This window comes from Empidonax traillii, unplaced genomic scaffold, assembly GCF_003031625.1.
Source record: "Empidonax traillii isolate 1590-97213 ecotype Southwest subspecies unplaced genomic scaffold, ASM303162v1 scaffold217:size1918799, whole genome shotgun sequence".
Lineage (NCBI taxonomy): Eukaryota > Metazoa > Chordata > Aves > Passeriformes > Tyrannidae > Empidonax > Empidonax traillii.
Genome location: NW_020955410.1, coordinates 151,077 through 175,697, shown reverse-complemented (window position 1 = coordinate 175,697; position 24,621 = coordinate 151,077). Strand labels below are relative to the sequence as shown.

General features: G+C 36.1%; 1 protein-coding gene across 3 annotated transcripts in view; it reads left to right on the top strand.

Annotated features, from left to right (window-relative positions):
* Positions 1-24,621, top strand: part of ARMC3 (armadillo repeat containing 3) — a 61,360-nt gene that overhangs the window by 23,883 nt on the left and 12,856 nt on the right. For all 3 annotated transcript variants that reach the window (XM_027887587.1, XM_027887588.1, XM_027887590.1), the window contains 6 exons: positions 1,151-1,345; positions 2,154-2,337; positions 7,555-7,707; positions 7,814-7,919; positions 20,637-20,886; positions 22,027-22,163. In XM_027887587.1, the coding sequence (XP_027743388.1) occupies positions 1,151-1,345; positions 2,154-2,337; positions 7,555-7,707; positions 7,814-7,919; positions 20,637-20,886; positions 22,027-22,163 (1,025 nt within the window). The remainder of the gene's footprint in view (positions 1-1,150; positions 1,346-2,153; positions 2,338-7,554; positions 7,708-7,813; positions 7,920-20,636; positions 20,887-22,026; positions 22,164-24,621) is intronic.

The following is a 24,621-nucleotide window of genomic DNA, read 5'->3' as shown; positions in this document are numbered from 1 at the left end:
TCTCATGAATGTTAAATTAGTTATGAATATTGCTGATTTGACTCTAATTCTGTTGAACTTGATGCAATTATCTGTGGTGTACTGCAGTATAAGTATAATCAGAATAAGATTTAGATTTTTTAAATTAAATAGGAATTAGTTTTCTCAGTTGGAAAATGCTAATCGTAGTAATGAGAGTAATAATCTGTTCATCCAAAAGGTTGGAATAATCCTGTAAATTAAAGAACTAAAGAACTACCAATTGCATTACGTCTTGTTTTGACCAGCAGGTCCCTAGCACAATTTTGAACATCTTTTTAATGATAGGTGAATGCTGTCAACAGCTACTTTCCATACTGGGAGGAATAGGTTTGTTATTGGCTACTTTCACACTCAGCAGTAATGTCATCCATATGCTGCTTAGCAAAAGAATGGTGCATTTGTATGGCAGTCCTCTTCCATGGCTTAAGCGAATCAATTCAATAATGAATTCAGTTTATAACTCTATCTCTTTTGGGGCATCAGAGCATGTCTATTCAGAATCACATTTTACTCTTTCTCCTTTTTTACTATCTCGCTGTCTTTGTTGCAGGGTATATCTGGATAACTGCACCTGGTGCTTGCTTATATTGATAAGGATAATTGCATGCTGCACATGTGCAATAAGCGATTTAAAAGCAAATTGTAATTTATTTATTTATTTTCTATTTTAATATAATCAACTACTGTGTTTTTATTAAGCTGCACATTCACTGTTTAAAGTTGAAATTTTAAATTAAATATAGGAAGATATAACCAGGCAACCACAGTTGAGTGCAAAAAACTGTTTTCCACCCACTGAGTAAACAAAAATGGTGAAACTAAATTTAAAAAACTTTTTCAAAAGAACATTTATGTTGAGACAAACATGGTGAAACCAAGAGTAAATGGGCTTCCTTAGACAGAACTAGATTCTGCAGTGTGTACTTCAGTCTTGAAAAAACCCCTAGAATTTAAAGTTCACAGGGCTTGATTATATTCAGTTTGATACATCTTCAGAACTGAAAGCTTTGAAGTATTGATAACTTTTTTGATGTCTGAAATCAGACTTTTGGTGTTTCTGTGAAGTCAGGAATTGATGTATTGTTATATTCTCTATCACTAACTTTATTTGTTGAATATTTTACTGCAGGATTTTCAAAACCGTGCTGCAGTTAGTGAACTGAATGTAATCCCACCCTTGCTGGAACTACTGGAATCTGAATACCCAGTTATTCAGTTGTTAGCCCTTCAAACCTTAGAAGTAATAAGCAAAGACAGAGAAACCAGGATAATACTGGGAGAAAAGAACGGATTAGATTGCCTGCTGAAGATACTGGAAACGGATGTACAGTTTACTTGCTTTAAAAGTTTTTATGTTCTTGCTACTAATGTTTGTATGACTAGTGGGAAATATTACTTATGTTATGGAAGAGTGAGATAAGAAGAAAAGAGTTCCTTACTTGGAATGAACTGTGATAGAAATAGGATAGGCTAGGATACCTAGCTTACTCAGAAAGGAATCTAAGGGATTCACCCAAGTATTTATATTTGTTTTATTGCTTTACTGCTCTTAGTAATACTGTTTTGCATTTACTGTCCATTTCTCAAACAGTTGAAAATATCAGAAAAATTCTCCATATAGCTTTTTATGTGATGCTTTCTCAAATTTTTTTATTATACACAGAACTCTGGTGCTGGTTCCTAGTTTGAACACTGATCTTTTTTCCCTGAATTTACTTTGATAACAATGGCCTTAGACATAATTTCCCACCTTGGAAATGTCATTGTTTATGTTATTATGAGATTCAGTTTAGTGCTTCTTGAGTTTAGGTGTCACCATGGGACATAATGCATAGAGAAATTTGTGAAGTTTTTGAAATTTTAAGATGACAGATGCATTCTGAGTGCCTGTCTAACCCACTTTGATGTAAATGAGAAACTTCTGGAGGCTTTAGTGTTTCTGATAAATCATGTTGCATCCTAAGGCATCATCAAATAAATTAGATGAAAATGTGAATATGAAAATATGCTCTTTGCAGTGTGAATAAACTATCCAAAAGAAAGTTACATCAATTATCCTACAAAATTAAAAGCCAAAAAGATTTTAATCCTGATTTGAAGGTTATTTGTTCGTGTTTTTTTTTCTTTATTAGGAATTGAGCGATCTACATGTCATAACTCTTGCTGTGCTAGGAAACTGTCTCGAAGATGTGCATATCCTGCAATTGATTCAGCAAACAGGAGGCCTTAAAAAACTCCTTTCACTTTTAGGAGTCTCCACTGTTCCTGATATTCAGAAGAATGCAGCAAAGACAATTACCAAAGCAGCTTGTGACTGTATGTGACTTTTCAGTAATCTGTGGACATAAATTTGTTTATGAAGTAAATTTTTATTCAGAATGAGATTGAGGATAGTACTTGATGCTGGGTTTTACATATATATATATATGAGAAAATCTTAAGATTTTGCCTCAATTTATTTTAAATGTAAAATATTCTTGCAAAATGCTGTTCTCAAAGAAAAATGGAACTCTGAAAATATGATCTTTGTCTTTTGATGAGTGATGCCAGGTAACTGCCATCTTAAGCCACCTTTGCTGGCACTTTCTCACCGCTATCAGTTAAGACTTCATCTGGCATTCAACTGCTCGTCTAAATGTCAGGCAATTTCAAATACAAATTTCTGTATCAGGGGCGTGAAAGAAAACCTTTCAAATGGCTTTCAGATTAATATTCCCAGGGGAGTTAAATAGTTGCATTGTAATCTTTTTATAATTATTCATCCTATAGTTCTTTTTTATGTACTCTTCTTTAATTCACCAAGGAATTCTGAATTAGGCAGAACATGCTCATCATTTTTGCCCACAAGGATGCTCTTTTAATCAAGCCACATTTGAAATTCTTTCCATACATTGGCTTCTGAGTTGCAACATGTGCCAAGTAGTGTTGTATAAAAAAAAATACAATGTAACTAATAACATACTTCTGTCTATAGAAGATTTTAATTCTGTCAAGGGATTTTTTGTGATAAACTACGTCAGTAGAGCTTAAATATTTAATTCATATTTCTGGTACTTTGTGTTTGAATCATGGCTTTAATTGATGAGTATTTTAAAAATATGTTTTTTAATTTAATACATGGGTAAAATAATTTCTCCTTTCTGCCATGTTTCAGATTTCCTTTCTTCTCTCCTCATGCTGTCTTTCCAATTCTTTTCTCACCTTGCTTAGTTTGACATCATGAATATTTGTAATTATTTGGATTGCAAATAGTACACAAATAGAGTGGAATCTGCCTTTCCTGGTATTTTGTGGGTTTCTCTGTGCTTTCATCATTATCTATTGGAAGCTTTGCAAGTCACTCAAGATTGTTTTTATTAATGTTCAGGTATCAAAGATAGGAAGGAACCTTCTTATGCCAGTATTTTCTTCATGTATTCTCCTGTATTGTTATTTTATTACGCTACTTAGGACTGTCAGTATCATTTTTATAGTCCTGTGACAGGCTTATAAGGTGTATGCTAAGCAGATTTATATTTGCTCCTACTGCTTTCTACTGCATCCTACTCCTTTATCATATTTATTTTCAAATAAGCATAGCCTTCTTTTCCTCTTTCACACTTTTTTTTTCAGTTTTTGTGGCCTAATATTTTAGCAGCTGTTAGTAGAAGCATGTCTGAACACATTTTTAAAGCACAGTGGCAAGAACTACACATAATATATTACAGTACTGCCTATGATCTTATATCATGGGATGTTACCGTCAGTGAAGATGCATCTTCTTGTCATGGTTCTTTACAAATGGAGTCAGTGTGGTTTCATTATAAAGGTTTGCTCTCTTCTTCAGCCTGTGACAGTTGGTATGGATACAGCAAGCTGGGAAAATAGATCAAAAAGAAGATTTAAAATATTTGCTTTCAAGCTGTAGAATTTTGGTGACACCCAGTTGGGCAAAGGGAAACTTGTTGTCCTGGTGTAGTAGAAAACACAGTCCAGTAAATTTGCTGCTCATTGTGGCCCCCAGAAGCATTGAATTTTTCAGATACATAGAGCTACTGTCAGCCTTCCAGGGGGAAGAAAACTGGCATTGAGGCCATTATAAGGATTAGCCCGAGTGCAAAAAAACCCAGAAATATTTGCAGTTCTTGTTTCTTTGGATTCTGGTTGTAAACATACCAAACAGCCTATCCAAACTGCAACACTAATGTATACAGTACTAGTACTTGCCTTGATGGGAATCCAAAATAATACAATACAACTCTAAGTTCTGTAGTATTAAATTTGCAATAGCCATACAGTAGCACACATCCTTCAGGTTTGATAATCGTGGTTGCAGTGTACCAACATTTCCTGCATACATGGGAAAAAAAAGGACTGCTTTTCATTGGAATGAAAAAGTTCCTTCTGGAATGACAGAACATGTATTGAGCTGTTTTTTTAATCCTATGAGCTGAGTATACAGCAGTGTCTGGTTTTGAAATTATTATTGTTGACAGATGGAATTTAATTTTGGTGTTTTGGTGTTTGTTTGTTTGTTTTTTTTTCCTCCTGTTGGACTTGATCATAGCAAACAGTTTTGTTTTATGTCCCTTTCAACCCTTTGCAAAGGGACTCCTGTAGCTTGGTGGTGTTGTTATAAGATGGATTTATCCCTTAAGACCTATTCTCAATATCAGAATAAATTACATGGTACAAACATGATATTCAATTTGAAATAACATCTTTAGGATGCTGCTCTGTTTAAGTACATTAAAATTGATCACATTTCTATACATAGTCATTATGCCTTTGCCCCTGAAAATTTTTTTTGTTCAGTAACATAATTTTGAATTAAATATATTAATTTATTGATGATTTTATTTTGTACGCTCAGAATTATAGTGGTGAATTATACTCTGATTCCCTCCTTGCCCAGCAAATAATGCAGTCATTTCAGAATGCAAAATATAATTTAATGCTATAAATTATTGAATGTCTGTGAGTGGATTATCTGGACTGTTGATTAAGGAGGGCCTGATTTCCCCTGTCAGTGCCAGACACACCAGCAACAACAAAATGCTGTAGAGTATGTGTGGAGAAAGTGATGATCATTCTCGCTGGAGTTTGGCTTCACTCTGCCAAACTTCTGGTTTGAACCTCTCCCCATTCTTTCTCTGTATCTCAAAGCACATCCTTTCAAAAGGGAGCACGCTAAACATGCCCTGTAGCCTGATGAACATATGCATTTCATGCGACAGATTTTCGTTTATCTGGGTTATCTCAACTCAAGATCAGTGAGAGCTCATGGTACTATTTAACATTAACTCTTTTTTTCATTTGAAATTGGTAAAAGTAATTCCATAAAGTGGTGACAGTGACCTGAATAGATAATCAGGAGAATTCTGATAATGATTTTGGGGTAATAAGGGCAAATAGGAAAATATACTGAAAAACAAAGGTTATCTCGCAAGGGGGTCAATGCATAAAAAACCCAGACAGAACTGTTAGTACTCCAGACTCTTTTAGTTGTGTGCTTGAGTATTTTGCTTCATGTTAAATCAATGTATTCAAATTACTTAGGGGTTAAGAAAATCATCACTGTTTAAATGGTGTTGGCGCTCACATGAGAAGTACTTCAGTAGAAAGGATGTTTTTTAATTGTGCATTCTTTCTTGTCTGTAGTAATGGAAACAAAGGAACAACTCATACAAACAGAGGGGATCATCAGAAAATGTTTATCCCTTATATAGAATTGGTGCCTGAATTATTAAAATAATAATTTTCATCAGCCCGTCTACCTAAGTTCAAATTCAAACTCTTTTTTTTCCACATTAGCTAAAAAGTATTTTTCTGTTTAAAATATTTTAAATCAGCATTTTCACTCATCCAAATTAATTATTCATATTATTATTTCATATAGGCATAAATTATCTTTAAAACGAAACATCATCATAGCTGCCTTTAAAAGAAAGAATATTTTTAAAGAAAATTTGAATAGTAATAAGCAACTTGCTGTACAAAAAACAAATTACTGAGTCATGAAGAACCTCTAGAGATCACTATTAGGGATTATGGATTACTTTGTTAAGCAACAGGCCAGCAGCATACTTGATAACTTCTCCAAATGGTCTGTAATCCCAATTAAGGCCTTCTCTTGAGAGCTGGTCAATATGCATCAAGGTTGTGGCCAGGGTTCTGCTAACACTTAAAATCCTCTCTGTTTTATTTGTTGCACCTTTGCTTTGTGATTTTGGTTGTGTAAGTGATGATTCTAAAAATGTTTAAAATTGAGCTAGAGGGAAGAAACCAACTGTACCCATCTCACCTATGTGCTTTGAGGCATTTCTGCTATAACTAGATTTTCAATCCAGTTCCCTTTTCATTGACTTTGTGGACTTGTATTTGTTTACTTTTATCCACTACAGATTCAGGTTTATCTAAAAAACCACGATGTTTTCCTTTTATTTTTTTTTATTTGGAGGAGGACAGTCCAAACAAGGGAGAGATCCCTGAGAGCAGTAGTAAGCACTGGTAAAATTTCTAAGTGTGTTGAAGTCCCACTGACTTCTCAGTTCATGAATTTTTTTAATACATTCAAAAATTCTACGATATAGGTAGAACTTCAAGCATGTAATTAATCTGCCTAAAATTATGAATACGGTTAAATGTTTATTGACCCTCATCGCTGTACAGTTTCTGTGCTGTCCAGTGCCTTTCTGGATGAGAAAGTTTCACTCAGAGCTCTTCCTAACAAATACCTGGATTTCTGATCTCATCCATTTCGGGATGAGGGAGTTTATTAGTTTATTAGTATCCACATACAGATGTCTGTTGATACTTTGTCGAAGCTGCGTGTTGTTACGTATGTAGAGAAAGGGAACATCTATGTCCTTCCCAGCTGCTCCCGATCATTGCAGAGTCGGTCAGCGGGGAGCCCTGTGTCACCAGCCTAAACTACAACATTGAAATACTCTGCAAACTGCACATTGATGAAGACCTACAGGCTGTGCAGAATTTAAAATTTCCTGTGTGATGCCCCTTGCCTTTTTTTGGCTTTGTATCAGTATGTTGGCTTTTACAGTGGAGTATGTTAACCGATACTCCACCAAGTTCAGCTGTTCATTTACTAGTATGTTCCTCAATTTTATGCATTTGGACTTTGTTAGCATAAACTGAAGTTAAGCATGATCTCGAGTAAGTATGATCTGTTGAATTGAAAAAGCTGTTTCCATCAAGCCTGTATACATTCTGCGGTTTTAATGTCTTTTAGAGAACAAACTTTGCCTTCTGTTGAGCTATGTATGTTTAAAGCTGTATTTAATAGTCATCATTTGGGCTTGATTCAGAGTTCACTGAAGTCTAGTACATGAGTTGGACTTCAGTGATCCTTGTGGGTCCCTTCCAACTCAGGATATTCTATAATAGGATTTGGCTCAGGTCCTTTGTGCACATTTCTAAGTGGCTGATGCCCCTGTTACCAAGTATTTCCAGCAACTATATGAAATCAAATTCATGTCCTTTCACTGATTTGGAAAACAAACGCTGATTAATGCCATTGTTATTTCTTGTTTAAAGCTGAAATCAGAAAAATCTTAAATGAAGAAGAGGTTGAGAAATGTCTCCTAAAGCTTTTGGAAACTGACAATTATGAAGTTAAAGTTGCTGCTTCCCAAGCAATTTCTGCCATGTGTGAGAATGCAGATAGCAAATGTGCACTTGGGCTCCAAGGTAAGTAAGGTGGGAAAGGATGAGCTGAGAATTTGTGCTTTTCCTTTTTTTAGGAGACTGCTATGGTTTACTTAAAGGTTCATACATACAATTACTTTTTTCAAAGGGATTCCCCAGCTGGTACAGTTGCTAAGCAGTGATAATGAAGAGGTAAAAGAAGCTGCAGTGACAGCATTAGCTAGTTTGACAGAAGCCAGTCGTAGTAATGCAAGGTGAGTCTGCAGTAATTGAATTATTATTTAAAACGCTACTCTGAACAGAAGTGATAATATTTTGATTTTTTAAAAATGCCTTGTCTTGTCCTTATCCTGGGATAGGCAGGTCTGTTTGAATTTGACTGTAAGGCGCTTTTTGGTTCTTATGAGTCATCTGGAATATGTTGATTCTCATCAGTGTTACAAGAGTTATGCTGTCTCTACTAACATTTGCTTCATCAAGGAAAGGTATGAGGGAGATGTAATGAAAGCAGAGATATAAATCATGTTTTGAAGAGAACATATGAGCAAAATATGCCTTGTAATCTAAAGCATTTGATGTGGAATTTTTTTTAAAAATCCCAAGTCATTAAGATAGTTTAAAATTTTATGGTTCATACAACTTTTTTGACTGATCTGAATCCAGTCTTTGAGGGAGATAGCTCTCAGATCTTCTGAATATTGGCATTGTCTTGGTCTTTCTTTTTTTTTTTTTTTTTTTTTTTTTTTTTTTTTTTTTTTTTTTTTTTTTTTTTTTTTTTTTTTTTTTTATTGTTTCCCAATTAATGGAGAATGCTTATAGTGCATTATCTGAAAGAAAAGAAGGGTAACTTCAGTATCCAAAATAACTAACAAAGGATGGTTAGCTGACTATATGTTCCAAAGCAATTGTATCAACTAAATTCTGCTGTCAATCAGAGAGTTCTGTTATCCCAACTCTATTAAAAGTCCTGTTCAGGGAAAAGAAACAGAGCAGTGTGTGACGTATGTGAACAATCACATGTAACTTACGAACCATAAAATAAAATTCCTTAAAAGTTTCCTGGAATATACTTAAGAACGTTGTAATCAATTCACAGGCATTCTTTGAAGTGAAAAAATAAAATAACTCACAAAATAAATTATTTGTTTCAATTTATTGATTCAGCTCTAATAGTTACCAGTATTCACTTAACGTTACCAGATGGAGCCATAATTTGATGCAAGAGAATAATACTCTGTTCTCAGATTCACATAGTAGATTTTTTTTTTGTCTGATACTCTGCTCTCCTCATGTTCTGGACTCTTCAGTTGGTGTCAGTGGGAGTCAGACACATGAAACGAGCACAGTATTGGAGTCTAGGGGTCAAACTTTCAGCTCTGCTACAGCTGTTTTTCGTAGCGCAGCCCTTTGAGGTTTCACATTGTGAAAAGGAAGTTTTGAGTTGGTATAGCAGCTTATGCCAACTCATTCCATTTCTTTTGCCAAGGAGATAGTCAGGACATTGTTTAGCTCAACTGCTGGAACAATTCTCTGAGACCTCAGGCAGGGAAATAGCTGTCTCTGTTCCTCTGCATTATAATGAAATCCGTATTTGTTTCTTGCTGGGCAGAGTCAGGAAATTGTAAAGGTGGCTCACATATACTTCTCTCTCTTTGCAATCCAACTTCAAGTACAATAGGGAATCACCAGATAATCTAATCACATGTCTTCTGTGAAAATCAGGAAGCAATAATTTACATTAAATATGTATATTGGATGAATGCCATGTGATTATATAATTACTTCAAAGCTTCATTCCTAAATCAAAACCATTAATAAGTCATAGAAGGGTCCAAGTGTGACTAGGATCTGTAAATGAATATATAGTGCTGAACCCTTAGCTGATACAAATTGGTATAGTTCCAGCTCACTGACTGACTATCTGGCCCGTATTTATTTTACATACATGTAATAGGAAAAAAAATAGTTTAGAGAAAATTCATTCCAGATTGAGTCATCGTAATCATATTTCATTCTAGAGTATTTTATGTGCATGTACACCTCCAAAAATAAGTGTATATATAATGAAGATGCTTACACACTTTTATAATAATGAGACTTTGCTGTGCAGTTATGTTGACAATATTCTGATCCCAAATGAGACTAACGAGACTAGCACCCTTTTATTGGGTTTGTATTAGATTCTTGTTATAAACCTTCCAAGAATATTAAATCATAAAGGTAGTAGTAGCAGGTAGACAGAAGCCAGCAAGAACAAATGACCACAGAAATGGGGAAGACTATTTGCTGTAAGTGCTTTCACTTTTTACTGGCTATTCAAAAATTCAATCTTGTTGAACTCATATACATGCGTTCTGCCATATTTCATTTCATGAGCATTTTTGTATGTATTACATTGACTGAAGGATGTGTACCTTGCCCCTTCATTTTGTACAGTACATATTTCAGAATATAAACTGAATATAAGACATCACTATTTTGCTGGAGATTTTTTGCTCTTGTTAGGAATATTTGCTCAAAAAGTGTAGCCTGCTTTTCATATAATATGGAAAAAAATACAATTTAAAACAAATTGTGTGTAATTAAGGCTCCCACAATAGCTAGCTCATAAAGTCTTCCATTGATTAATGGCACAAGAACAGCACAGGTAATGGGCAATACTACCCCCCACTAATGTATATTAACCTTGACCTTTAGGTGCTTCCCCACAGCAATGAAAGGCTAGTTCTGTACCCCTGCCCAATCAATCCTTTGTTTCTCAACTGAGACAGCTAATAAAGGTGTCAAATATGGTGGAGATTTGGTAATTAGAACACCTGTTCACGATGAACGGGACAGAGACCAGCTTGTCATTTCACACAAATCCCCAAGCAACCACGATTTGGCAAAAATAAATAAGTTAATTAATTGTTTTGCCTCACAGAGTATTTTAACCAAAGATCTAGAGAAGAAGAGAACATGAATCCCATACAAGTGGTTTGAGTTTTCAGGTTTGCTGGAAAACATGGATTTTCAATATGATCTCTACCAGAACACATAGCATTTACTATAAATAACTTCTAAAATATTTTAGCATTTAAGTTTTTGCTGCAGAGCTGTTGTTGTATCATACTTCAGTAGCACATAGAAAAAACCACATTGGTCAAATGCCTCATTAGTTTGCGGACTGATTCTCCCAGATGATGCTTTTATAAGAATTTTATCATAACGTAAGGATGAAGTTTTATTGTTGCTCTATATTGATAATAACTTCTTTGTAAATTTGTTAATAATTAGGCTACATAAATTTGCAAAGTATACTGCAGTTTCAAATCCCATGTATTTACTCTAACATGTTACGTCCCTATGTTTGTATAGCTCCGAGGTCATCCTTGATATGTATGTCAGAATTTGGTTCTAGAGTCTGCTTCTGGAAAAGAAAGAGAATGATATACAGCTGGGTATTTGCATCCGTTTTTTCCATCACACCTTTTCATCCAGAACACTAACTTGCTTTGCTGAAAACTGTATACACTTATTTGTACAGCAAAATGCCATTTAAAGAATCCATGAAACCTGTTTCTGCTGTGTCCAAGCACAGGGCAATGTGGGCGCCGTCACTTCAGTAAGGACGTGATGCACAAATTCAGCAATTACACGGGAACAAAGAAACAGCAGCGTCATCTATTGGGCAGGAAAATGAGTGATTCTCTGCCACACATCTAATCCTGGAACAAACGTCTTATCTCCGCCTCTGCCTATTTTTTCCCATTTAAAGTATAATCAATTATGTTTGCTTTTCATTTTAGGATAAGCTAATTGTGTTAAATACGAATATGATGTTAGTTAGAAGTAGCAAGTAGAAATAAGATCTCAAGCATACCAGTTAGTCAGACATTAATTTGACCAGCTCTTTTCTTCAGTATTGTAGCACAAATGCCATTTCTAATAGCTGCCTTCATAAATCTGGCAGTGTCTGAATTCTGGGCACCTAATGGATTTGCCACTAAAGAAAAACATATGCTCTGGAATTTAGAACTTGGTACTGGACATGAAAACTAATTAACAGCCTCAGTAATATTTGTCCTAAATTGTTTATTTTAAGTGCAAAATTTATAGCATTCAGTTAGAGTTTGGTTGGGGGCAAGAAGAAAAGGGATGGTTTTTCTTCATCTGTACCAAGGACTGCAGGAAGTTGTGGTACGTGACAGACTTATGATATGGCAGAATATTTCTCCTGGGGCTTATAATTACTGTCATTTGACATATTTCTGTATTATATCTGTATTTAGATAGCAAAGTATCATCCCAAAATGTAGCAAGCTTAGTCCGTTAATCAGCAAGTTTTATATTATTTAAATTCTTAAATTCTTCACAGGAATCAGTGGATCTGTTTACATTCACAATTATGTCCATATAAACAGTTCCTGGCATTAGCGCAGCATCTGAATGTAGACTTTCTTAAACGTATCAAGATTGTCAAGATTTGGGAGGAGCTTGGGATAGGAAGATAGGTTGGAAACTTTTTGGTTATGGACAGTGTCCAGCAAAGAGAAAGCGAGTTGTTCCCTTGACTTCAGTGGATATTTTATCTATTCCATACTGAAATTCATACACTGATCTAATGACTCAAAATACATCCTCAGTTTGTTCCATGTGGATAATACTCACCTGTAGTGAGAGTCACCTTTTTAAACAGAGATTTTCAGTACCCACAGCAGACTTTTTACTGTTTGTAAGATGGGTATGGCTGTCAAGGAGTGAATTTAAAGAATGTCCAGTTTTCTTACATTCAAAATACTGTTGTTATTAATAGGAAGTAGTGATTACTACCATTAGGTAGTAATATAGCTACGTAGTAATCTTCCCTATTAAAAAATGGAAAACTTAATAATAGCTTTTCTCTTTCAAGACTGTAGATGGAACCTAATTCATACAAATATTGAAGCATTGATATTATGTAAGATAATACATTTGCATGAATATATGTGTTAATTTGTGAGAACAGGAACACAAATTTCTAGCATGAGACCTACACTTAATAACACAAATAGGTGATAATCTACTGTAGGGTTCGTCTTTTTTATGGTTTTATAGTTCTTTATAACGTAAGTTTGTGGGTTTTTTTTAAGGAGGAAATCAACAATAGAATGCTGCTGGCAGTATTGTGTAGATGTAATATGTTTTAATACTGACCCCTAGTGTCAGAATTATATTTTTGAGTTCATGTGCTGCAAGATAAAGGGATTTTTTGGATTTTGTGGTTTGTGCTGTTTTTTGATATTAGCATCCATTCTGCTGCAGCCTGTAAAATACAGAGTTATCTCATGCCACAGACAGATCCCTCTTTTTTTTTTTTTTATCTTACTGTATATCCATAGTGTGGTGGATACTTTCTAAAAAAAAATAAATAAATAAAAAGACAACACAGTCATTTATATATTGACTTCCACTGAAAACTGCAAAATATTTTATGGTAATTTTTTCCCCTTGACAGAAAAACTGAATTAAGTCCTAATGCTGGGATATCAATCAGAAATGTGTTCCCTCTAAGACTTTAACATCACATCAGATGACTGATACACAACCCACGGACGGTACCCTAAATCATGCCCTGCTGGCAGGTGAAAAATGTTTTCTACAGCCAGCTGTTGTATTTTTCTCTTGGATGTGTGAAAGAGTGGCTGTATGGAAAAGTCCCTCTGTACACTCAGACACTGTGACTGTGTTTTGGTCCCAGTACAGTTCTTCTGTTACAAAAAAAATTTGTGATGCATTTTCCTGGAGTTTTGGGGGTTTTGTTGCTGTTGTTTTTAACTTTGTCGCCAATCGGGCAACTAAAGACAAAGATCAATACCGAGCATTCATCTCTTTCTAACACAGATCTCATGTCACCGCATCCTAAAGTGCATGGGAACCAAAGTACATCCAAAAGAGGTTCAGAGAGAAAACAGAACACTTCTAAATTGGGATAATGATAACTATGTAGAAATTCTACTCCTTGTTGATATAGCAAAATCTTCTGTGCTGTTTGCACTCCCCTACCTTCGAAGCCTTGCACTATGATCACTGTCTTAGCCATGGAAGGCTGGAATTTCACTTGGAGCATATGTCACTTCCATGTCACTTGGAGCATGTGTAACTTCCCATGGTAGATTTCTGTGGGATAAGGGGAAACATCTTTCTTCACAGATGGAGACTTTGAAACCTGGGAGGGAAAACTTTCTTTCATCTAGTGGCACAAGTACAATGATTGTTCTCGAGTTGTATCCCTGCAGTGACATTCAGGGATATGCACTGAGATAAATTATACTTTTTATGAATTTAAAGTGGCAAGGGCTATTTTACTTACAAGTAAATTTCAAACAGATTTATTGGTGCATTTTCTTTATAGTATATTTCTAAATTAAATGCAAATTAATTAAGTGTATGTTTTAACTTACTTTAGCGTGGTGTGAATTTGTTTAAGTGTCTGCTAGGGAATTGCAGGGTTATGGCTGACTATGCTGTGAATTTAACCTGTGCACTGACTGTGGCATGTTGTCTACTTGTACTGTCTTATACATGAGAGGGTAAAAATAAGCTTTTACAAGTAACTTTTAGCATTTTGACATGCAACCTCAGTAATTTTATCTTAACATAGTAGTACGTGTGTATTTTCTTAGAGATGTAATTTTAAGAGAGAAAACTAAAAGCATAAATTTCTCCCCTCTGAATCGCTGTAAGAGCTTGAGCTTTCAGCAAGACAGAACAGGCTCCTGACATTTGAGATAAGTTCACCGTTATCCAGAAAAGAGTTGTCCAGAAGTGAAAGACGGTGTCAAGTTTCACAGTCTCAAGTACTGTGTTTAGGGACTGACTTGGCACAGCTTTTTTGTCCTTCCTCAGCTGGTGCTTCCAGAGATGAAGAAGAGCCACCATATTCTCGCTTCCTGTGTTCAGAGTTGTTGTGAGACCCTGATTTGGCATTTTCTTTCCTTCCCTTACACCTCCATGAAGGTTGCTGTGGCAACACCTGCATATCCTTGTTATTTTGCTTTTGTAACAGTGTGGGCTCCAGACTCACAATATTTGTGCTGAGTTACTAATTTTTGCATGCACTGCTTCTTGGACCAGAAAAAAGAGAGGAGGATGGTGTCTTTTTCATTAGCTTATCCTGACTGAAAGTACATGGGATCTTTCAGGAGTAAAAGAGTTTTTATTGCTGAATTTCAAGCCTTCCACGTAATAGTGGAAGTGTCAGAAATTCTTAACAAAGGTTGCAAATAATGTTATAATTGAAAATCTCAGATATGATGAACAGATAGCTCATTACCAATGTGCCTGTAATATTTTAAATTAAGTATACTACAGTTTTAGAACTGAGATCTATGTAACTTTGTCAGATGAATTCAATGACAGACATATCTCTGTGAGTTGCTAAATGAGTCAGACAGTTTAAGGTTTTATTGCTTCCAGACTGCGAGGTTTATTGAGTTTTAGGTTTGTTGATGTTTTAACAAGCTACTTGTCATTATAAGATAGAAATAGAAGGTTCAGTTCCTGAAATGAAAAATTAAATATGGTTTGTTGATATCATCAATATTTTTATTGGAGCACAAAGGGGCCCCAAATTGTAGATCAGAGTCTCTTGTGCTAGATTCTCTTACTCAGAATAAACATACTACATTAATTTCCCTTCTATAGTAAAGAAAACGGAAGTAATATTAGTTTTTAAATAAAATACGAATGACTATGTACAACAGTCAATTACTTTTGAAAATAATTAAATCACAAAGTGAAATTTTTACTAAATGCAGAAGGCATTTATTGGATGTGATTATTCTGATGGCATAACAAGGCAAATGAAGAATGCTAATACATTTAAGGGATAAAAAGGAAGCTATTTCTTGAGGGTTTTTCAAACTTCTGGTTATGATATTCTTTCTCAGAAATTGGGTAAGAGAGCTGGATCAGAAATGCCATGTGTGAAAAAAGAAGTCGTGTGATTTACCAACAGATAGAGTTGATTTTAAAAAATGTATGTGTAATTAGATGCATAATTCTTATGCATAATTTACATGCAATTATGTATGAAAATGAGATATGCACAGGCATAAATGGCTAGCTAAGCACCTCACACACAATCACAGTAATTTTGCACAGAAATTAAACATGCAGTTGAAAACACATTTTAAAAAAATTAAGTCCATAAGGAGTCCAATGGCTTTTGTGAGGAGGAAAAATTTGAATCTTTTCTGAACAGAAATTATGTTAAATCCTCAGTATAGAAGTGAATAAAAATATAATTTAATATAAACCAGTTTATGTTAAATTGTGGTAGAAGAAGCAGAACCAAACATACTTGATCATTTTTATGAAGTGTCAGTCTCACGAGTGTAAATTTAGTACAATCCAGAGTAAACAGTGGTGTCAAGCTGCATCACTGCTCTTCCCCTCTATCTCCCCTCTCTGGGAGGTCGTTTAGGTTGGAGGTTTGGGGGGCAGTCTCAGGGGTTTCTGGCAGGTCTTTGAACACTATTAGTTGCTTTCTCCCTTAGGCTAGACCTTCTCTTCAGGAGGAAAAGCTAGCTGGACCATTCTGTATGCACTAAGTAAATAATCCGTTATTTTTCTTGCTGTGGCTAGAAAGCTTGGTCACAGATCAGAGTTATTATGCTTACTATGATGCCAACAAAGAGGTGGTTCATGCCCCAAAACGCTTACAGTCCTAAAAATAAAGTAAAAAAAAACCCCACAGAGTTTTGGTCAAATTTTAACTGATTATTATTTTCACAACACTCTAACAACGTCTGAACTTTCCTATTGCACCTAAAGCAACAAAATATTCAGTTCAGGCACATCATTATAAATCTCCAAAGTATCTGCTAAAAAAGGTTTGTATTGTGAAACTTTTGGTAATGATTTTATTGACAATGTTTAACTTTTTTTTTTGCAGTAAAAGCAGTAAAGGAAATATTTGGGTTTTTTACTTTTCAGCATTTATTCTTTTAGTCTTAAATTATCTTATAAAGAATATTCAAGAATCTCTCTTAATAACGTGTTACAGTGTATAATTAAAATTAACAAATTAAATATTTATTATCTGACCTTTTAATATATGTCTTTCCAATGACATTTGGGAAAAATATTTTACTTATTCTTGAATACAGTAATTTGAATCTAGTTGCAGTCAGAATTTTACTGTTTCACTAAAGAGCATGGTTAAGGTCCTTAGGGTACCTGAACCATGTATACCCTGGTTAAAGTAAATGACTATTCAGTTAGGCATTCTAATGATCATAATATGTGCTTACAATTCATAACATTTGAATTATTTTGAATTTAATTTAAGCTCTGCAATTCCTGCAGCTATCTTGTCTGTTTTTACTTGTTGTTTGTATTTCAGATAAACAGCCTCCACTTTTGAACAGAAAACAGGTTGCAAATGCAACATTATTTTTTATTCCCCTCTTGTCATTGTCTTCTTTCCTTTAACCTTACCTTTTTTCTCCATATTTAGGAAAGTTAATGTATTCTGAATATTTACACAACATGGAGGGGAAAAAAAACCCTGTGGATTTATATAATTTACTCCTTTTCCACACAAAAAGTGTACACTTTTTTTTCCAGCTAAACCAAGGCACACTTCTTCCTTGAGGATGTAGTTCTGTAGTGGGAGCACTGATAAAGTGCACCGTCTCAGCAGGATGTGTTTGAAGGAGAGTGTCCTGCAGGCGGGGAGAGAGGCTACAGCTGATCTACGTTAGGCAAAGACAGTGCTGGTAAAAACTTTCTCCAACTTTTGTTGCCTTATAACAAAAGAATTACACAGTGCATGCCTCTGCCCAGGCTGGAAAGGAACAAGGACCTCCGTACTTAGATCTTAATGTTGTAGTATTTCAACACCTTAAGAACTTCAGTATGTTCATTCTTTCAGCTCCCTTTTGAGGTCAGGCTCTGTGGCCCAGGGTGACAGTGCTATTTCTGTGTTCTCCGGAGGGCTACAGAGTAGGATTGAGTTGGACTGTGGATTCTCCATTCTTCCTTCTTCCCTCAGAATCTCTTCTATTTGTGTCCCTGTTATCAGAACAAAGCACTGGCCTCAGATGTTCACGGCCTCTTAAAAACGTATTCTCAAAGGTATTGGTTACCTTCAGCTCCTGTTCCCTTCTGTTGTCACTTCTAACAAAATCTTTTTGCCTTGTGATCAGTTGTTCTCCTTGATTAAACTGTACTCCTGACACTGTGATTCAAAATGAGTCTGCGCAGAACGCAGATCTGAAATAAATATGTATGATCTTCTAAATCAGTGGTTCTCAACCTTTTTGAAGTTGAGTGGCACTTGAGAAAATTGGGTGTGCTCTGTACCTCGCTGAGGTCAGCTCTGAACACACGCGGAGCTGTCACCTTGCTCTTTTGTGAAGTGCTTATGTACTTGCTGGCTTTATGGAAATTATAGTAAATCTGCCTGTAATGTGATCGGCTACGTCATTCAGTGCTTTGTATCGTTCTGCAACCAGTCTGTGAGGGATGATCTGTTTACTAGGATTTCCTGTGGGAGAATACATGTGTTCTTGGCTGTAGTATAGGAATAGTAAGTCCTGTACTTTCTGCAGAAGTATTGGATATATTACACCTGTGAGATGCAGTGGTGCATTTCATGAGTAGTTAATCTGTCCCATAAATCCTGGAATTTCTTTGTATTCGTTGTAAAGGAGAAACTGTTTGGTTTTGGTTTTTGGGATGTTTTCCTTCCTGGATAACGTATGTGTAATGCTGTAAATTAGATAGTTTATGGACATGCCTTACTGTGTATGGCCGTGTGCATGTATGTGAGTCACTCCCACACTTTGCCAGCAGGTACATCGTGACACTGTTACACGTGCTGTGAATGTGATGTTTTCCAACCAACCCATGATACATGTGGTGCATGGCTGATTCTTACATGTGCAATCCTGTCCAGGATTTTTTCATATACAGCAGCCTAGAGAGAGCTACTAAAGTCCTGAAGCTGGAAATTTGGCTAAAATTTTGTAGCAAAAAGAAGACAGTATTAACCAAAGAACCTAGAAATACAGTGGCCTTACCTAAGGAAGAAACCCAAACCAAATCAACAACAACAAAAAAAGCAACCCACCAAACAAAACATTTTCAGGTCTTCTTCATCTGGTCAAGGAAGGAAGGGGAAGGAGGACACAAAGGTGAAGGGAAATCCAGCTGCTTGAAGACAGAGGAATGCAGTGTGGGACATCTGAAAACATGGGACTCACTTCTGAATAGAGACTGAAGTGCTTGCATTAAAGCTACTGGTGCTCCAGGAGGACCAAGTAGTCTACACCAAATTAACCCTATATCTTAACACACACCCAAGCTAATGAGCCTGCTCACCTTCTGTCCCTGGATTGCTGCCTTTTCCCTGGTTTTCCAAAGTGGGAACTACTGCCTGCCAGCCTTCCCTAGATCCATGTACCAGCACTATTTGTGAGCTGCCATTGCCTTGTACCTGAGGCAGAGATCAGTGACAAACCCCATTATCCTCTGCTGACTCATTCCAGGTATGCTCAGGAGCATCTGCATCCCCCTCTCTGACAGTCTGGAGATACTTGCACTAAGATAGTTCACAGTAAGATCTACATCATGTTGCCCATGTAATGGGATTACATGGCACAGGCTGGCATGTATTCTGCTTTCTGTCCCGTTTGCATAGGAGTGTTACTGTCAGCATTCCTGATGGCTTTTTGTTTTCACCAGTGCATTGCCAGTCTTTGATAATATAACAGTTTCTTTTACATGTGATACTTCTAAGCTTGTGTTTATTTTGTAACTGTGAAAGTTATCAAAAGGTTAGTCAGATTTTGGTAAGAGGCTGTTACAGTTTACATGCAGGTTTCTCTTTTTATTTAATGTGTTCACAGAAATGTAGCAAATTTATAAAAAGTGTACACTCTTCCCTTGAAGAGCTTTTTATGTTTTTGATGGAGATAAAATGTACTAAAAGAGGGTATAAAAAGCAGTTGCAAGGAAAATTCAGATTGTCATCTGCACATTCTCACTGCCAACTTTTGTTTAACAGATGAGCTCAAAGTAAAGTTATATATCCTCTAATAGTGCAGCTCCCTGCACCTTCTGCTGTCTTGTGCCCAAAGTTGCCATTTCCTTAGTAGTGCTTCTTCAGTTTTTTTTTTTTTTCCTTGGATATTCTCTAACCTACATTTGTGAAATGATCCTTAGGAAAAAAATCCCAACAAACTCACCAGTTTTATCTGGAAATGGTTTGTTTTGCATGTCTAGCTTAGAACTTGGCCACACCAGTGTTTGTCCCAGCACTGCTGAGAGGCAGCAGCCTTCAACCATGGATGCATGGGAACAGAGGGAATATTTAAACTGGATCTGCTGTTGATAGACTAGCTGATGTGGAATCACAATCATAGCCAGCCCTTATGACCCTGCTATTAATCCTGCTAACTCATATAAAGCCAGCTCAGTAATTCCTACATTGCACTGAACTGCAGCATGAACATTTACGCTATAATAAGGACAGAAACTTGGTTGACTATGTTTATATTACCTAGGTACCTCAAAATAAAAATTTACAGAGACCAAACAGAGAAAAATGTGACATTCCATGCACTATAATCCTCATTAGAAGTAGTGCTAGAATGTTTATGGTGATAGGTGATAAATGTCTGCAGAAACATTTGCCTGGAACTAAAATACAAAAATCATACCTCTTTAAGAAGATGCAAGATTTAATTGACTTGTTCAATACCTCAGAAAGAATCCCATAGTAACTTAAAGAATGCAGAAGTTTGTGACTTGGTTTGTCTGCTTAGGTTTTGTCTCTCGAACTTCTCACCGTGAGTCATATATAAATCACACACACACACACACATATATATACATAATTAAATCTTGAAACATAATACTAATTTAGTTGGTAAATACAGCACACTAAGAAGGAAAAATGGTCCTAAAATAACAAATATTTTTCCTCTCCTTTATTTCGCTAGTGCTGTTGCTGAGGCTGAAGGAATTGAGCCATTAGTGAATACCTTAAGTGCTCAGAGAGATGGAACCATTGTCAATGCTGTTACAGTGCTGACAAATCTGGCCATGCAAGAGTCGTCCCGTGTCAGTATCCAGAGCCATGGTATCATGAGTGCCCTTGTGGAACCACTGCACTCCATCAACAGCCAAGTGCAGAGCAAAGCAGCGTTCGCTGTGGCTGCGTTTGGTTGTGATGCTGTTGCAAGAACTGAGGTAAAACTGCTCTTTGAAGTTGTGATTACTGATAACATTTCTAGATTGTGAGGCCGGAGTTAAATTAACCTGGAATCTTTTGTGTCTCTCCTAGAAGTCCTGAGCTTTCTAGATAGTGACTAATTTTTTATTTTCATCATAGGCTTGTTCTGCTGAGTTTAGCTCAGTTTTTCATGAGGTTTTGGAAAAGGTTTTCTTTAATTTGTATTTTTACTGCTGTGTTTGCTTGCACCAAATTAATGCTTTGCAGCTTTTCACTGGCTTCCATGAGTTTTAGTCAGGGGTACATCTTGATCTCCATGTTAAGGAGCATTAAAGGTTTCTTTCAGCTGAGCTTTGGACATGAGAAGTTCAGTCCTCTTGATTCTCCCTCTGTTCGTTGCCCACTTTCAAGGCCTGAACGGCAGTATCTGACCTTGATTAAAGAAATATTGGACGTGCACTGAGTAAATGCAATTCAGACAAAACTCATAATTAATCCTTTGATCAGTGACATCCATCAAGTTGAACTCTTTGCTGTATCTTAATTGGTCATAGTATTTTTATAAATAAGAATGATGCTATGTCCATTCATAAATCATGAAATGGGGTTTTCTCATGGGTCAAGTTTGTTAATTAGGACACAAATAAGGGGCATGGAAAATTAATCTACCTCTTTCAGTGTCCTTAAAATGTCTTTCTCTTCGAAAATCCAAATGAGCAATATTTCCTCCAGCATGTATAGGAAAGATACTGTAGCACACAAGAGAATAGGATGTTAATAAGATTGTCATGCATACAATACAGATTCAAATGTATTGTGATGTAAATTAGTTGCTGGGAGGCAACAGAACACAGAAAAAGCTGTGTAACTCTCTGTGGCAGTTTTGGGTCGTATAGTCTCTTCAGGTTCCACACGGCAGCCTAATAACTGAAGAGTAAGGCAGAGCCAGAAGGGATGTCTGTCTTGTACTACTCTGAAGCTCACTCAGCTCCAGCCTGTGCAGTTCATGGGAACACATAATACCCATAATTGACCTTTCTACCAAGCCCAGCACAAGTTGTCTACCAGGTTTGAATGTTTTGGAAGGGGAATTTCACAGGCTGTTCTTGCTTGGATAGATGAAAGATGTAAGTGGCCATGTCTTCACTTTTTCACAGTTAAGAAATGCAGGTGGACTGGGAGCACTCGTTGAACTGCTGCATTCTAAGAATGACGAAGTCAGAAGAAATGCCTGTTGGGCTGTTACGGTCTGTGCAAGTGATGAACCAACTGCTGTTGAACTATGCAGGCTAGGGTGAGTGGAAATAGGAAATTTTTGATGTGAAAACTCAATTAAAGTCAATCTTTACATATTTACAGCAGAATAACAAAGCTTTTTGGTAAGCAGAAACTACTTTTCCACCACAGATGTTACAGATGAAATGGTATTGATTTTTAGGAACAGAGGTTTTCAGACAAAATATAAGCCTGTAGAGAGAACTATCTGGAATTATAAAGCATTTATTGTTTCTGTGACTGAATTAGGCTTGAGATTGAAGATTGCTTATATCAGTCAAAATTAGAAACTACAGTGCCCCATACATTTCAAACTGAAATAAAGGTTTCAGACTAAGTTTAATATACAGTAAATTGTACTTATTATACACAGGCTAGATTTGATTTACAATCTCTGGTTAACTGCAGATGCGCTGAAGTGTCACATAAAAGTGACTCTATTTTATTCCTTCTTAGAAGCTCCCATGTCCATATATTAATATCTGAATTACAAAAGCTGGTGTAGGTTATAAGAATTATGACACAAGACTCCTCAGACAGGGTGACTTCTAGTTACTGTTAAATTAAAATATATGTAATTGCCCTGCTCCCTCTGCTGGGCACTTCTCTGATGACTGCATGGATACTTAAAATCCCTCCATGAGGGAATCCTGCAAAGTGAGACTCTCAAAAGTTTAGATCAGGATGGGACCTCAAAGGTGATGTTATGCATCTATCTACTTTAAGAGTGATTAAAGTACCCTGAAGTTTTGGTTTGTTTGGTGTAAATACTGATTCTGATGGGGTTTTCACAACTTTCTGAGGCAACCTGTTCCAGTGGTGGAGTATCCTTATAATTAGAAGGGATTTCTGAGTTTTAAAGATCTCTTATATCAAATCAATCCAACTACATGTTGTCCTACTTGCAGTGGGATTGAATTTCCACTTTTTTATAGCAATTTAACTTACTGAATTTTCTCATTTTCCGCATTCCTCTCTCAGTTTCTTTTTCATGACAAAATAAAAATGTAAACTAATTTTGCTTTGAAATCTTGTATCATTTTGTCAGACATCTCTGAATTTCTCTTCTTTATTTATACCATTTTGAAGTGTCATCTCCCACCCTGGATGAGGTATGTCAGATGAGGTCATGCCACCATCAAATAAAGCTCAGTAACTATTTTCTTTATCTTGCATATGGCACTGTTCTTGTTTAATCCCTTCTTTGTGATAGTATCAAAGTAGGACTCTAATTGATGTGTCTTTCCAGTTTGACAGGATATTATTGATAATAATACATTAAGCATAGTTTTTCAACTAGTCAGGCACTACTTCATGTTATTTTCATATACATCATATTTCCTTGACTTGCTCACAAGTATTCAAGTAGGAATATGTGAAAAGACTAATTAAAGTCAAAACATATCTCAAAGTCAACTCATATCTCACATCTACTTCTTCTGCCTATACATCAAGTCGCTCACCCTATCACAGCAAGGATTACATTGACTTTACAAGATTTATTCTTGACAAATACATAATGGCTATTTCTCATCTCTTGTTGCTTGCAAACTGATTAATAATTTGATATGGTGTTCTTTGGACACTGAAATTTGGCAGCACGATATCTATTATAATTTCCTTGTTCTTAGTTTTTCAAACCTAGGTAATATCTTTGCCCTTCTCCGCTCTCCAGGCATCTATACAAATACAATTATAAATAGTTACAATGTCGCTTTTGCAAATTCATAGAGTGGTATGAGGTAAGTGTCCGCAGGGACTGCTAACTTGGTCTCCTCAAACTTACTCTGGACATGTTAAGACTGCTGTTTCTACCTCCTTGTTAATATTACTGCCAGGCATCAGACTGAAACCTTTTTATGAAAACTGAAGCAAAAAGGCATCAGACACTTCAGTATTTTCTGTGCCATCTGCTATGAGTTTTCTTCCCATATTGAGTAATAGGCCTACGTCTTCCTCTCTGACTCGCAGCATATGAAACATTTATTTTTGTTTCAGTCCCTGAATAGTTGTGTCTCACTTTGCCTGTGCATCCTTTGGGTTTGTCCCTTACTTTCTCTATTCTGTTGGTAGTGTTTCCATTTCTGTTTGAATCTTTTTTTTTTTTTTTTTTTTTTTTGGGGGGGGTTGGGTTTGGCTCTTACAGAATTTTTGGTGCAACTTGTATTTGTCCAGTATTAGCTTGTGCCATTGTGCCAGTAATGTCGTCTGGTTTAGACACTGTTGAACACATTAGCCTTTCTTTATTCATTTCCCCTTTAAAATTCTTCCCTGCATTATTTGCTGCTTATCTGCAATATGCTGTAGACACATAGCCTGAACTGCTCCTCCACGATCTTCTCCCACTGCTCTCTTCTGTAAGAGAAGGCTGTCACTTGCCTTGCCTGAATAACTTGTTCTCTGGAACTCATCTGACATACCCTGAAAGACTGCATTGTAAATGTCCACAGCTGAGCTCCCTGTGTAGTTCAGAGAGA